Source organism: Pinus tabuliformis, chromosome X, assembly GCF_031772625.1.
Source record: "Pinus tabuliformis cultivar Carrire ecotype Pingquan chromosome X, CPIR1, whole genome shotgun sequence".
Taxonomy (NCBI): Eukaryota; Viridiplantae; Streptophyta; class Pinopsida; order Pinales; family Pinaceae; genus Pinus; species Pinus tabuliformis.
This window is the reverse complement of record NC_142308.1, coordinates 1,408,618,806-1,408,633,558: the sequence shown is the minus strand read 5'-3', so window position 1 is coordinate 1,408,633,558 and position 14,753 is coordinate 1,408,618,806. Positions and strand designations below refer to the sequence as shown.

The window sequence follows — 14,753 nt, the reverse complement described above, 5'->3', positions numbered from 1 at the left end:
CTATTTACCCTTCTCATCAAGTTAATTATTACGAGGCTATTGGACATAGGCATTACACCCGTAATGCTAGTATTGGACATCCCCATTACACACCGAATCTTATTATTGGACATCGGCATCACACACCTAATCTTAGTATTTAATCTCTAATCAACTGTACGATAATTAGAGGTTTTCTATTAATAGTCAATACTCGCAATGCCCACTTAAATCCCATTGTTCCCCGATTAGCTACACGTAAGAATTCGCACTATGGTGGCCTCCAAGGTAAAGCTGATGTTCCTGATTATCCTCCCACTGCAACTCTCTGCAACATTGTCTGAAGAGAATAAGCATGAAATTGATGGAGTGTCCATGACCCTCCACATGAAGATGAGGTTGAAGAGCGGGTCTACAAAGAAGATCACTGTGAAGGAGCCTCTCTACTATCCCGGCGACCTCATCGAGTATTACATCAAATTGTCGGTGGGTACTCCTCCACAGGATCTATTGCTCAATATGGACACTGGCAGTGATGTGGTGTGGGCACCCTGCACCACAAATTATACCTGTAACAACTGCCTTGGATACATCACGGCTTTTTATCCAAGAAGGTCATCCTCTCTTGAGCGTATAAAGTGCGCAGATCCAAAGTGCAAAGACCTGTGCGAGAATCATGGCTGCGTCGAAAGCTTCCAGAAGTGCTCGCGGATTTGTCCTCATTTTAGCCTTACCTATGGCATTGGAAACGCGACGGGGCGTCTACTGAGTGACACCTTGACTTTGGCACTGGAAGACGGAAGAAGGCAAGAATTAAAGCAGTTCGCAATAGGATGTTCAGGGGTTTCGAACCAGGCAGCTGGTATTGCAGGATTTGGCAGAGGAGGACTGTCTATGCCTTCCCAGCTTGCTCCCCTTATTGGTGATAAATTTGCGTATTGCCTTGACCATGTAAACAACAGCAGCAAGATAGTGCTCGGTAACAAGGCGGTTCCAAGGGATATCCCTTTGACTTACACTCCCCTTCTCTTCAACCCAACGACTTTCCCTCATTATTCCCTTGGCCTCGAAGCAGTGAGCATTGGTGGAAAGCGATTGGCGCTGCCCTCCAATTTATCGTCATTTGACAGCCAAGGCAATGGTGGAACCGTAATAGATTCGGGCGCTTCTATCTCTCACTTCGCTGATTCAATTTATAAGCAGATTGTAGATGTATTTGCTTCTCAAATTCGATATCGAAGATCTCCTAGAGATGAAGCTGATACTGGCTACGGATTGTGTTACAATGTGTCTGGATTAGCGAATATTCAGTGGCCTGCATTTGCATTTCATTTCAAGGGTGGCTCAGACATGGTGGTGCCTAGTGAGAACAGTTTCTCTTCTGTAATTTCTGGTAGTTCTGATACATTCTGCTTAGCAATGATGAATGCTGGCATTGCTGTTAATGGACCTGCCGTTCTCATAGGAAACTTTCAGCAGAACAACTTCTATATATTGTATGACAGAGAAAAGAATCGTTTGGGCTTCGCTCAGCGGGCCTGCAAAACATTGGGCTGAGTCATTGATGTACCGCCCTACATGTTCCATAGTGTATGATCTCCCTTTGAACCATATGCTTTTCATGCCGTATTGAGCTGTTGGGCTAAGAATCCCGTATGCACTTTACAAACTAAATAAATCCCGGCATTCTGTAGGAATTTTACAAACTAAATAAATATTGCTCTGGATATTTCTGGACATCATGTCAAGAATTTGTCTTATATATATATATATATATATAAAATAGTAAATTTGATTCTATGCTAGGGTTAGTTTCTGTGTTAGACAGAAAATCGATTTGCCCACTTATACAATTCATTTATCAGGATTGTGTGGGGACAGCTTGCATGCTCTCGAGAATTTTTATTATGAAAAGGTCCCACCTCTCACCAAATTTGAAATAATCACATATAGATTACACATATACTTGATTGAGATCAAAGAATTGTGTTAGATATTCGAATTGTCTTTACAGCGTTATAATGTCTCAAAGGCTGTGTGCTTACACTGTTTCAATAATTAGGATTATACTATCCTAAAATGTGGCTAGTCTAAGTTTTTCACAATTTTAATAAAATATTTACTTATTGATTTAATTGTTTTTCCATTTGACATATATGTTATCTTTTATTTATCTAAATAAACTCAGCGTTCTCAAAAGCCGTTGGCTTACACTGCTTCAATAATTAAGATTATACTAAGTAAATATGGTGAATAATTAAGATTAGACTATGTAAAAATGGTGTTGAGGATAGACTAAGTTTTTAACAATTTTAACAAAATATTTATTTATTGATTAAATAGATAAAATTTGATAATGTAAATTATCTTCATTTATCAGTTATGATATTATATACATACAAGAAGTGGTGTCTCAAGATATTACATATATAAAAGAAGTGATGTTTCAAGATAGGGAAACTATCTTGGACACACAATAAGTTGGTTGAGAGAATATCTCAACCACACACCAAACTATAGACATATAGATATAACCACTCCTATAGAATAGGAAGAGAATCCTTCAAATAGAAAGTCGCATGTGAGACAAGTAGGAATTATATTTTCCAACACTGCACCTTAGTGACTACTTGTCCCGATATCAATCTGCAAGATCTACATCTCGTCGAGTCTCGTAATTACACCTTGTACCTTGTTCATGCAATTTTCGATGTCCATATAAAAGAACAATCATCTACGAGAATCTATGGGTTCCCAACCATTAGAACCACCAGTCTATTAGGAATTCCTTCACATACATGGTTGATCCAACCTCATGTCTATTAGGAATTCTTTCACATACATGGTTCATCCAACCTCATGATGAACTCCCTAAATATAAACTTTCACCTTATGGAGTCTAAAACCAATAAGCCCCACCCAATTGTATCCATTCCACATGACACACTCTTCCATGGTGTTAAAAGTCTCTAATAGAGGGAACACATAACAACGGGTATGTATGCCTGTTTGGGTCTTATAGCAGGTACATAAAACATTTCAGGGACCACAATTAACCATTACAAGACAATATATGACATGTAGATTTTCTCTAATTATAATATGTGACTCATAATACACCATGATCATGAGTCTATTTCGCAAACTCACACAAACTTTAACCTTGTTCTCCATCATCCTTTAATCTTTGTTGTAGCTCTTTTGATGCCATCTTCAGTGTCATGACTTCGTGATATACTACAAATTTGTGTATTATTCGAATGACCAGTTCTAAAACACCCTCAAAATTGTGGAAATAGTTGGTAAGACCAATGTCATTTTAATAAAAACCAAAAATAACATTAAACGACATACTTCTTATTAAAATCAGCATTAAAATAATCATCATTAGCCCCAAACCCCTGCATTTACCTTTATGATTCGACCAACAATTTCTAGTTGCCCATTTAGACTCTGTGCAGGTCGAGCATCTTCAAGTTTTGTAAATCGAACAAATCACCACAGTCATGTATGCTCCATGGCTCGAGAATGGGAAACAATTGGTGACCTCTATAACGCTTCTAATATCCAAACCCAAAAGCTTCTTGGTGACAAGCGCAATCGAACATTCTTTGCAATGCTCCATGATTTTCAATACTACCAATCCATCAATCTGAATCGATCTGAGTGAAGTGACCATCTCTTCCATGGCAGCAACTTATGCATCATGTTCATGTTCACCAGAGATGAGCAAATGAACTGCACTGCGAGCTGAAGCTCACCCATTTTCTTGCCAATCTTAGCATCCTTGGAAGCCTTGTCATTACTGCCATAAAAAAAAAAAATCCAACTGTGATTACAATACACAGATAAAAAAAACTCCCATATTCATAAAAAAAAATCTTCCTACTTAAGATCATTCAAATTGCCTGCATTACAGACAACATCATTTGAATTCTAATTCTGCGGGGCAAAAAAAACATCTACTTGCTTGAATGTGCAAACCCCCATCGGGTCCTTTTCATCTTCAAAAAAACATACTTTCCCTTCATCTGCTCAAGGCTGGGGAAAGACTAGATCTTGCGACTCTTAGCTCTGCTATGTACTTATGCATTTGGAGAACCAAATTACTATTGTGGCAGTGTTGTTTTATGCCTAAGTAGCTCGCAGCAGTTCACTGTATTCTTCGCTCTTCGTCTACTTTATACCCTTATAACTCCCGCTACCTCCGTTTCCTCCTCCCCCTTCATTTTCCTTACCCTCCCTTAACCTCATTATTTCCATTTTCCTCTATAATCCTTTGTAAACCCTATATAAACCCATTTTTTGTTTAGCCCCAGGCGCTAAGGTTTTAAAGCACATATAACTACGCGCCTTCCCAAAATCCCTGGCCCGTGGATTTCCCCGTCACATCAGTTTAAAAGCACGTGCTTTTAACACTGTCGTCTGATCCTCCACCTTGTGATCCAATGATTTACGCTGCTCCCGCTCCCGCAAGCTACACGTACGATATCCCGCGGGGAAAGCGGTTTCTCGTCGGACCCACCAGCCACGCGTTGCTCATTGAACGTGCTCGCACCCCCGCATACAGATACTGCCCACATCCGATGAGTGGTGCGGGGAAACCGCTTACCGCCGACACGTCCATTCCCCGCTAGTTAACATTCGCTCACCTCTGCCGCCCGTTAGCCATCAGATCTGCCCAACTGCGATCCGACGGCCCATGTTCGCTCGTCTACATTTCCTCCCTACACCGCCTGCCAAGAGATCTCAACCGTTTGTCTGTCGCATCCAATGGCTCACATTTCCTGTTCCTACTTCCTCCTGATAGCTATCGCAAAGCACCGTCCACCGTCGATTCATGCTACCCAACGGTGGATCTTCCTCCATACTGCTTGCGCTCATAACATGTCTAGTGTACCCGAAAAGAGCAAGGAAGCCACGATTCAGCTACCAAGTACTCTGTGCAATTATTACTTCAACTACCTACATTCAAATAGTAGAGTGGCCGATGAGGGAGAGCTCGAGTAGATAAACGCAGTTATTAGTTATGGAGCTTCTATCAGTCAACACTCCACCTGCTCAAGGAGTACACCTAAGTACCAGGGAATGTCAAATTTTGTTTATTGAAGCATCAATTTGTTTCAGAGACCCATATCAGACAGTTAATGTGGTTGGTGGTCAGTGATGACCCCTCCACGCATAGCATAGCAGATTTTTTGTAATCAACCTCCATATATACCCAGAAACAAGCGGTTGATGGTTGATGAATGTTATTTTGATGTAAAGTTCAACTTCTGGATACTGTAACTACTGTGATACTTGCAGCATCTGGTCTTCATTTTCAGCTAATGCAAGCTTCTTTTGTTGTTAATTGCTTACTTTCCACTTCTTCTTTGTTCCAGGCTGTGCCTGTTATGCATTTTTCATGTGCTCTTGATGTTTAGCATCAGAGGGGCTATCATCCCACCTCTGTGTTAGAATCTAGTAAATATGATTGAATGTGTATGCAGGTTTCTATTGTTTTATTGCCAAAGAGCTGTCATCCTATCTGTGCATTAGGAAATAGATTTGCAGACCTCTTTACTAGTAGCAGTTGGCCATCACAGGGTCCTGTGCATCTGCTGGTGTGGTCAGTATTTTCCATGTTCACCTATTCCTTAAACTGTGAGTAATTTGTGGTCTAAAGCCATGTAGTATGGGGGTGTTCACCCATGTATGGGGTTAAGCATAGTAGAAGCGGTTATCTGGCTTGAATATGCATCATTCCATTCATTCATCCACCATTTTCCAACATTTTTGTTGAGTTTGTAATGTTCCTGAGCATCTCTAATATACAACCTAGGAGATTTTCTTGGGGTGATAACATTAATTGGTGCCATTACTGGGGAGAGGATATTGAAGCTCAGCTTCCCTGGGAAAACGACACATTTCCAGAGTTTAATGATAGACAAGGTCTGGGCACATATTTTGGTTGTAATCATCTATCTGGCAACTCCACTGGAGGAAGACCAACCTTTGGCGACTCCACATTGAAGTTCTGGCTCAGTTTGTGAGACAAACATGAAGAAATCCTGAGAAATCACCAGCTGAATCAGTGCCTGACCCTGAGAGGACCGTCAAATCAAAGAAAATATCATAGAAAGGGGCATCAGGATCAGGTAAGCCTAAGAAATCTCATTCATCTCTGAAAGGTAAAGTCATAGCTGAAGATATACAGTTTGAAGATTTAGAGCCCAGCACTGTTAATAAGGAAATTCCTCCAGAGATTAATTCATCCCCTTGTGCAGTGAGTTCCCCATTGAATATCAGTCCAAAGAAAGCCTCCCATACAGTCCAAAACATCCCTTTGTCTCTGTCATCCATTTCATTGTTTCATACTGCTCAATCTGCCAGTATTTTTCCACATATCCCAATCATGGCAGGCCAGCAGGCACCCACAAAGATAGAAAGAATTGTAGCCGCCAGATATGGACCTTTGGTCTTGCATGTTCCTCTGAATCCTATGCTTGTGGGAGAATATCAGAAGTATATGCCCAAGTTTACCGGTACAGAGGGAGTAACAACAGAAGAACACCTTGAAGCTTTTTACAGTTATGCTGATAACTTAGATATAAGTGAAAATGATGTGTGGATGAGAGTTTTTGTCCAGAGCCTTGATGGAGAGGCCAGGAAGTGCTTCAGAGAATTACCCCAGAGATCTATAACAGATATTGAAGCCTTAGATGATGCATTTTTGAAGCAATGGGGAGATAAAAAAGACTTGTTGTATTATCATACTGAGTTTGGTAATCTGAAGAGGAAAAATGGTGAATCTTTGCCTGATTTTAATAAAAGATTCAACCGTATGTATAGTAAGATACCAGCTGAGGTAAAGCCTACCCCCACCTCTACCAAACTCACTTATGCCAATGCTTTTGACTCTGATTTCTGCCTATTGTTGAGAGAAAGGAGATGTGCTACCTTGGTAGACATGTAGGATGCAGCCCTAGAAGTAGAGTCTAATATCATGGCTACAGAAAAGCTCAAAAGTCAAGCTGACAGAAGAAGGCAGAGAGGTCAGGCTTCTACCTCCTCTAGTTCATCTTCAAAGCCTAAATTAGACAAAATGACTAAGATGATAGAGTCATTGGTTGCTAAAATTTCTAAGCTAAAGGTTGAGCAAAATCCAGGAAAAACAAGGCAAGAGAACACATTTGTTCTAAGAAACTCAAATCCTTTCAGAAGAGAAAATGAATAGTTACAAATTATTCAGAGGGGTGAAGAATCAAAAGAAGAACAAAAAGTTAAAGCTCCTTTCGAAAATGTAGTCATGGAGGAGGAACAATTTCAAGATGAGGATGAAATTCACTACATGGAAAATAAAGGCAGCACTGCATTTTTGACCTTGGCTGCTTATGAAGAATCATTGCTGCAGGAACACAATAGCCAAGAATGGGATAGGGAAGTTGTCCTAAAAACTGAGGAGTAGCGAAGATATAATCTGAGGTCGAATGCAAAAAATGTCAAAGAGAATCCTACCCAAAGAGCTGTTGTCCAAACAGAGTCATAGAATATCAGACAGAAAAGACCAGCAGTTGATCCAGTCATTCTACAAGCTTCAGTTCAAGAGTTAAGAGGCTCTGATAAGTTACCATCTTCTTTCAGCTTTGAGTCAGAAGTTCAGAAATTGAAAATATCTATTCCTCTGGTAGACTTGGTAAAGAGTGAAGTATTTAGAAACCCTATCCTTGAAGCCCTTGAGCTAGAATTTACAAAAACCTCCACTGACTCTATCAATTTGCAAGATGACAAACCTGCCATTATGCTTAGCGCCATGATTGAACCTGCTGATAATAATTCTCCATATTTTTATGTCTCCTTGACCATTCATGACAAAATCCTCCACAATTGCCTGCTAGATATAGGGGCCAGCCACAATATGATGCCTAAAGCTGTCATGGGAGAGTTAGGCCTTAATATCACTAGACCTTATCATGATTTATTCTCTTTTGATTCAAGGAAAGTGAAATGCCTAGGATTAATCAAAGACCTGACTATTACCTTAACTCAGTTGCCCATGAAGAGTATGATGATGGATATTGTGGTAGCAGATGTCCCTCCTAACTTTGGCATGCTGCTGTCCAGAGGGTGGATTATGAGACTAGGTGGGACATTACAGAATGATCTATCTTATGCTACTGTCCCAGTTTTTGGAGGAGAAAGCAGGAGATTGTACGGAGAAGCACGGTTGGCATACATCATCAGTGATGAGAAGAATCATACTAATCATCCCATATATGCTGTAGATACTGATTTTGGAGCATGTATTCTCCAAATAGAAGAATCTCAGAAGGCCTCAATGCAGATCAGGAAACCAGCAATTCAAGCCGAGGAAGAGCAAGGAAGTCAGGTTTGGGAGATGTTCTTTGATGGAGCATGTTCCAGGGAGACTGCAGGAGCAGGGGTAGTGCTGGTATCTCCAGAACAAAAGTGCATTCAACTATCTTTTAAGCTAGTTTTCCAAGTCACTAACAACATAGCAGAGTACGAGGCTCTGCTATTGGGTCTCAACGCAGCAAAAGATAGAGGAATTAGAAGCATAAAAGTGTTTGGAGATGATGATTTAATCATTCAGCAAGTAAATAAAACATTTCAGGAAAAGCACCTAAGGCTAAAAGCATACAGAGATGAGGTATGGAGAATCAGAGATTCTTTTGATTATTTCTGTATTTCATATATTCCTAGAGCCAAAAATCAGATTGCTGATTCCCTTGCTGTTTCTGCTAGTCTATTTGTTCCTCTAATGCCTCTGAGACTAGTGTATGAAGTCCAAATGAAGTATAGACCATCCTTGCCTTATAATGTCCAGCATTGGAAAGTTTTGATGATGATGATGATGAGATAAATAGGTTACTTCAAGTCATTGATGAGTTTTCTAAAATCAAAATTAACCAAGATAATGAAGCATTGGAAGAAATACCCTAGCCCCAGCTTAGAAATAAGATTGGTAAAGATAGCATTGTCCAGCTTCCTAGTAATCATATTCGAAAGGGTCTAATTCCTCTTGAAAGACTGTTTGACCAAAATGATGTGCCTTACAAGGTTGCCTAAAAAGAAGATCAATCTGCAGTCTGTAAGCATGCCATAGGGAGTCCAGGTCAGCCTAAATACATAAATTTGTCCACCCATTTGTCTACTAATCAAAGTGCTGAATATTGCAATTTAATGAAGCAATTTGATGATGTGTTTTCCTAGGAGTATAGTGACCTGAAAACCTATAATAAAAATATTATTCAGCATAAAATCCCCATGGAGAAAAACACCATTCCTTTCAAACAAAAGCTGAGACCAATAAATCCCATCCTTCTTCCTCTGATTGAAAAAGAAATTAAAAAGTTGCTGGCTGCCAAGACCATAGTCCCTCTCAGATATTCAAAATGAGCAGCCAATTTGGTGGTGGTGAGGAAGAAGAGTGGAGAAATCAGACTGTGTGTTGATTTCAGAAATTTAAATCAATGCTCCAATAAAGACAACTATCCCCTACCGAAAATGGAGCATTTGCTGCAGAAGGTCTCAGGAGCCAAAGTAATGTCTTTCTTGGATGGTTTTTTAGGCTTTAATCAAAGTGTTGTGCATCCAGATGATCAAGAGAAGACTACATTTACCACTCCCTGGGGCACTTTTATCTATGCCAAGATGTCGTTTGGGTTGATGAATGTTGGGGCCACCTTTGAAAGATCTATGGATATGGCATTTGTGGGAGAGAAGGATAAATTTGTCCTTATCTACCTTGATGACATAACAGTTTACTCCAGCAGCGATCAAAGTCATTTGCAGCACTTGAAAAGGGTGTTTCTGAAGTGTAGAAGGTTTAGGATTTCAGTCAATCCTAAAAAGTCACAATTTGCTTTAGAAAAAGGCAAGCTATTAGGACATGTTGTTTCTGCTACAAGTGTCTGAATTGACCCAAAAAGAGTAAAAGCAATACGGACTTTGTCTGTCCCTAGATGAAAGAAAGATATTTAGTCCTTTCTGAGAAAAAATAATTTTGTGAGGAGGTTTATACCAAGTTTTGCAGAACTTATGAAGCATATTACCTCCATGTTGAATAAGGGATCAGAAATCAGGTGGAATGATGCAGCAAGAAAATCATTTGATTCCATCAAGAAAACTATTATGGAGGCTCCCACTTTGATAAGTCCAGATTACAGCAAGGAGTTCCATATATTTTCATTCGTCTCTGAAGACACCATTGCAGCAGTTTTATTGCAAGCAGATGAAGAAGGGTCAGAACATCCAATAGCATTTTTCAGCAAAAACTTGAGGGATGCTGAATTGAGGTACGATATTATTGAAAAACAAGCATATGCTCTTATCAAATCCTTGAAAGCTTTCAGAGTTTATATTTTACATTCCAATATAATTGCATATGTACCTTCTGCTGCAATTAAAGATGTCTTAACACAACCTGATGCTGATGGAAGAAGGGCTAAATGGATTGCAAAGCTGATTGAATTTAATATAGAACTAAAGCCCACTAAGCTGGTCAGAGGTCAGGGTCTTGCCAGGTTGTTAGCTGAAGAAAATTGCAGATCATTAGATATTGATTTCCTGTGTACAATTTCAAAAATTAGTCAGACAAATGAAGAAGAGGAAGCAACTGAAGCAGAGAGAATGCAGGTAGTGGCAGAAAATTTGGCTTCTTGTGATTGGTATTCCGCAATAATTAATTTCTTGTTGAAGCTAGAAATCCCTTCAAGCTTTACTCAAAGTCTAGCCAGAACTATTAAGCTTAGGGTAGCTAAATATTGCATTATTGAAAATCTGCTCTATTGGAGGGATCCATCTGGAGTGCTTTTGAGGAGTCTAGACAAAGAACAATCAATAGAAGTCATGCAACAGTTTCGTTCCAGCATGTGTGGAGGGAACCATTATTGGAAAACCATTGCCAATAAAATTCTCAGAGCTGGGTACTATTGGCCCACTTTATTTTCTAATGTATTTTCATTTGTTAAGTCTTGTTAAGTCTGGATTAGCGAATATTCAGTGGCCTACATTTTCATTTCATTTCAAGGGTGGCTCAGACATGGTGGTGCCTAGTGAGAACAGTTTCTCTTCTGCAATTTCTAGTAGTTCTGATACATTCTGCTTAGCAATGATGACTTCTGGAATTTCTGTTAATGGACCTGCCGTTCTCATAGGAAACTTTTAGCAGAACAACTTCTATATATTGTATGACAGAGAAAAGAATTGTTTGGGCTTCGCTCAGTGGGCCTACAAAACATTGGGCTGAGTCACTGATGTAGTGCCCTACATGTTCCATAGTGTATGATCTCCCATTGAACCATATGCTTTTCATGCCCTATTGAGCTATTGGGCTAAGAATCCCGTATGCACTTTACAAACTAAATAAATATTGCTCTGGGATATTTCTGGACATCATGTCAAGAATTTATGTCTTATATATATATATATATATATATAATAGTTAGTTTGATTCTATGCTAGGGTTATTTTCTGTGTTAGACAGAAAATCGATTTGCCCACTTATACAATTCATTTATTAGGATCATTTATCAGAATTGTGTGGGGGACACCTTGAATGCTCTCGAGAATTTTTACTATGAAAAGGTCCCACCACTCACAAAATTTTAAATAATCACATATGGATTACACATATAATTGATTAAGATCAAATAATTGTGTTAGATATTTGAATTGTCTTTACAACGTTATATTGTCTCAAAGGCTGTGTGCTTACACTGTTTCAATAATTAGGATTATACTATCCCAAAATGTGGCTAGTCTAAGTTTTTCACAATTTTAATAAAATATTTACTTATTGATTTAATTGTTTTTCCATTTGACATATATGTTATATTTTATCTAAATCAACTCAACGTTCTCAAAAGCCGTTGGCTTACACTTCTTCAATAATTAAGATTATACTATGTAAAAATGGTGTTGAGGATAGACTAAGTTTTTCACAATTTTAACAAAATATTTATCTATTGATTAAACGAATAAAATTTGATAATGTAAATTATCTGCATTTATCAGTTATGATATTATATACATACAAGAAGTGGTGTCTCAAGATATTACATATATATAAGAAGTGATGTTTCAAGATAGGGAAACTATCTTGGACACACAATAAGCTGGTTGAGAGAATATCTCACCCACACACCAAACTACGGACATATAGATATAACCACTCCTATAGAATAGGAAGAGAATCCTTCACATAGAAAGTCACATGTGAGACAAGTAGGAATTATATTTTCCAACACTGCACCTTAGTGACTACTTGTCTCGATATCAATCTGCAAGATCTACATCTGGTCGAGTCTCGTAATTACACCTTGTACCTTGTTCATGCAATTGTCGATGTCCATATAAAAGAACAATGATGTACCAGAATCTATGCGTTCCCAACCGCTACGACCGCCAGTCTATTAGGAATTCCTTCACATACATGGTTCATCCAACCTCATGATGAACTCCCTAAATATAAATTTTCACCGTATGGAGTCTAAAACTAATAAGCCCCACCCAATTGTATCCATTCCACATGACACACTCTTCCATGGTGTTAAAAGTCTCTAACAGAGGGAACACATAACAATGGGTATGTATGCCTATTTGGGTCTTACAGCAGGTACATAAAACTTTTCAAGGACCACAATTAACCATTACAAGACAATATATGACATGTAGATTTTCTCTAATTACAATATGTGACTCATAATACACCATGATCATGAGTCTATTCCGCAAACTCACACAAACTTTAACCTTGTTGTCCATCATCCTTTAATCTTTGTTGTAGCTCTTTTGATGCCATCTTTAGTGTCATGGCTTCATGATATACTACAAATTTGTGTATTATTCGAATGATCAGTTCTAACACACCCTCAAAATTGTGAAAATAGTTGGTAAGACCAATGTCATTTTAATAAAAACCAAAAATACCATTAAATGACATACTTCTTATTAAAATCGGCATTAAAATAATCATCATTAGCCCCAAACCCCTACATTTACCTTTATGATTCGACCAACAATTTCTAGCTACCCATTTAGATTCTGTGTAGCTCGAGCATCTTCAAGTTTTGTAAATCGAACAAATCACCACAGTCTTGTATGCTCCATGGCTCGAGAATGGAAAACAATTGGTGACCTCTATAACGCTTCTAATATCCAGACCCAAAAGCTGCTTGGTGACAAGCGCAGTCGAACATTCTTTGCAATGCTCCATGATTTTCAATACTACCAATCCATCAATCTGAATCGATCTTAGTGGAGTGACCATCTCTTCCATAGCAGCAACTTATGCATCATGCTCATGTTCACCAGATATGAGCAAATGAACTGCACTGCGAGTTGAAGCTCACCCATTTTCTTGCCAATCTTGGCATCCTTGGAAGCCTTGTTATGACCGCCATAAAATAAAAATCCAACTGTGATTACAATGCACGGATAAAAAAAACTCCCATATTCATAAAAAAAAATCTTCCTACTTAAGATCATTCAAATTGCTTGCATTAGAGGCAGCGCAATTAGAATTCTAATTTTGCGGGGTAAAAAAAACATCTACTTGCTTGAATGTGCAAACCCCCATCGCGTCCTCTTCATCTTCAAAAAAACATACTTTCCATTCATCTGCTTGAGGCTGGGGAAAGACTGGATCTTGCGACTGTTAGCTCCGCTATGTGCTTATGCATTTGGAGAACCAAATTACTACTGTGGTAGTGTTGTTTTATGCCTAAGGAGCTCACAATAGTTCATTGTATTCTTCCCTCTTTGTCTACTTTATACCCTTATAACTCCCGCTACCTCTGTTTCCTCCTCCCCCTTCATTTTCCTTACCCTACCTTAACCCCGTTATTTCCATTTTCCTCTATAATCGTTTGTAAACCCTGTATAAACCCATTTTTCATTTAGCCCTAGGTGCTAAGGTTTTAAAGCACATATAACTACACGCCTTCACAAAATCCCTGGCCCGTGGCTTTCCCCATCACATCAGTTTAAAAGCACGTGCTTTTAACACCGCCGTCCAATCGTCCACCTCGTGATCCGAAGATTTATGCTACTCCCACTCCCGCAATTTGCATGCACGATAGCCCGCGGGGAATGCGTTTTCCCGCCGGACCCACCAGCCACACATCGCTCGTTGAACATGCTTGCGCCCCGCAGATTAATTTTGCAGGGCAGGAATATGCCTGCTCTGATACCATGTTAAACACACATGGGCAGCAAGAGAAAATATGAAAGATAAAACATGCAGTACAATTTTTATTAAAAACTGATATACATTTATAGTACATTATTGTGACCGTTGGGTTTCACATCCCAAGGTCTCTTGGACTACTTAGTCTATTCAGCTTCCACACTAACGCATTTAGGATTAGGTGTCCAACAAATTTATTTTTTAATATGAAAAAGTATATGATTTTTTTCAAATGTTTTTTTTTTTTTTAAATAGAAAGATAAAAGTTATAAATTTTAGAAACATTTTAACAATTTTAAATCATGAAATAGAATTTTCAGAAAGTCTCTACAAAAGAAATGCATACTTTCTTTTGACAGGAACATTTCATAGTAATAAATATTTATTTGGTAGCTTGATTCATTCTTCATAACTTTGTTTTTAAACATTGTAGTTAGGGAATGTTAAAGAAATGTAATGATCAGGCAGTAAAAAGGAGTGCAAGAACAATGATCATGAAGAAGAGTGTTTGAATTAGAGTACTTTAGCTACAAGGACTCATTGAAATTTTAATCCATTTTTACTTTATGTGAAAAATACA

At 38.6% G+C, this 14,753-nt stretch overlaps 1 protein-coding gene across 1 annotated transcript; it reads left to right on the top strand.

The window, feature by feature from the left end:
• Positions 1–227: 227 nt before the first annotated feature.
• On the top strand, positions 228–1,716 carry LOC149145299 (aspartyl protease family protein 2-like). The gene has a single exon (XM_089449387.1). The coding sequence runs from the start codon at positions 253–255 to the stop codon at positions 1,534–1,536; it is 1,284 nt and encodes a 427-aa protein (XP_089305513.1). The 5' UTR covers positions 228–252; the 3' UTR covers positions 1,537–1,716.
• The last annotated feature ends 13,037 nt before the right edge of the window (positions 1,717–14,753 follow it).

Excerpts from the sequence above, each read along its gene's own strand:
- LOC149145299 (XM_089449387.1), top strand. The coding sequence starts at position 253 with ATGGTGGCCTCCAAGGTAAAGCTGATGTTCCTGATTATCCTCCCACTG.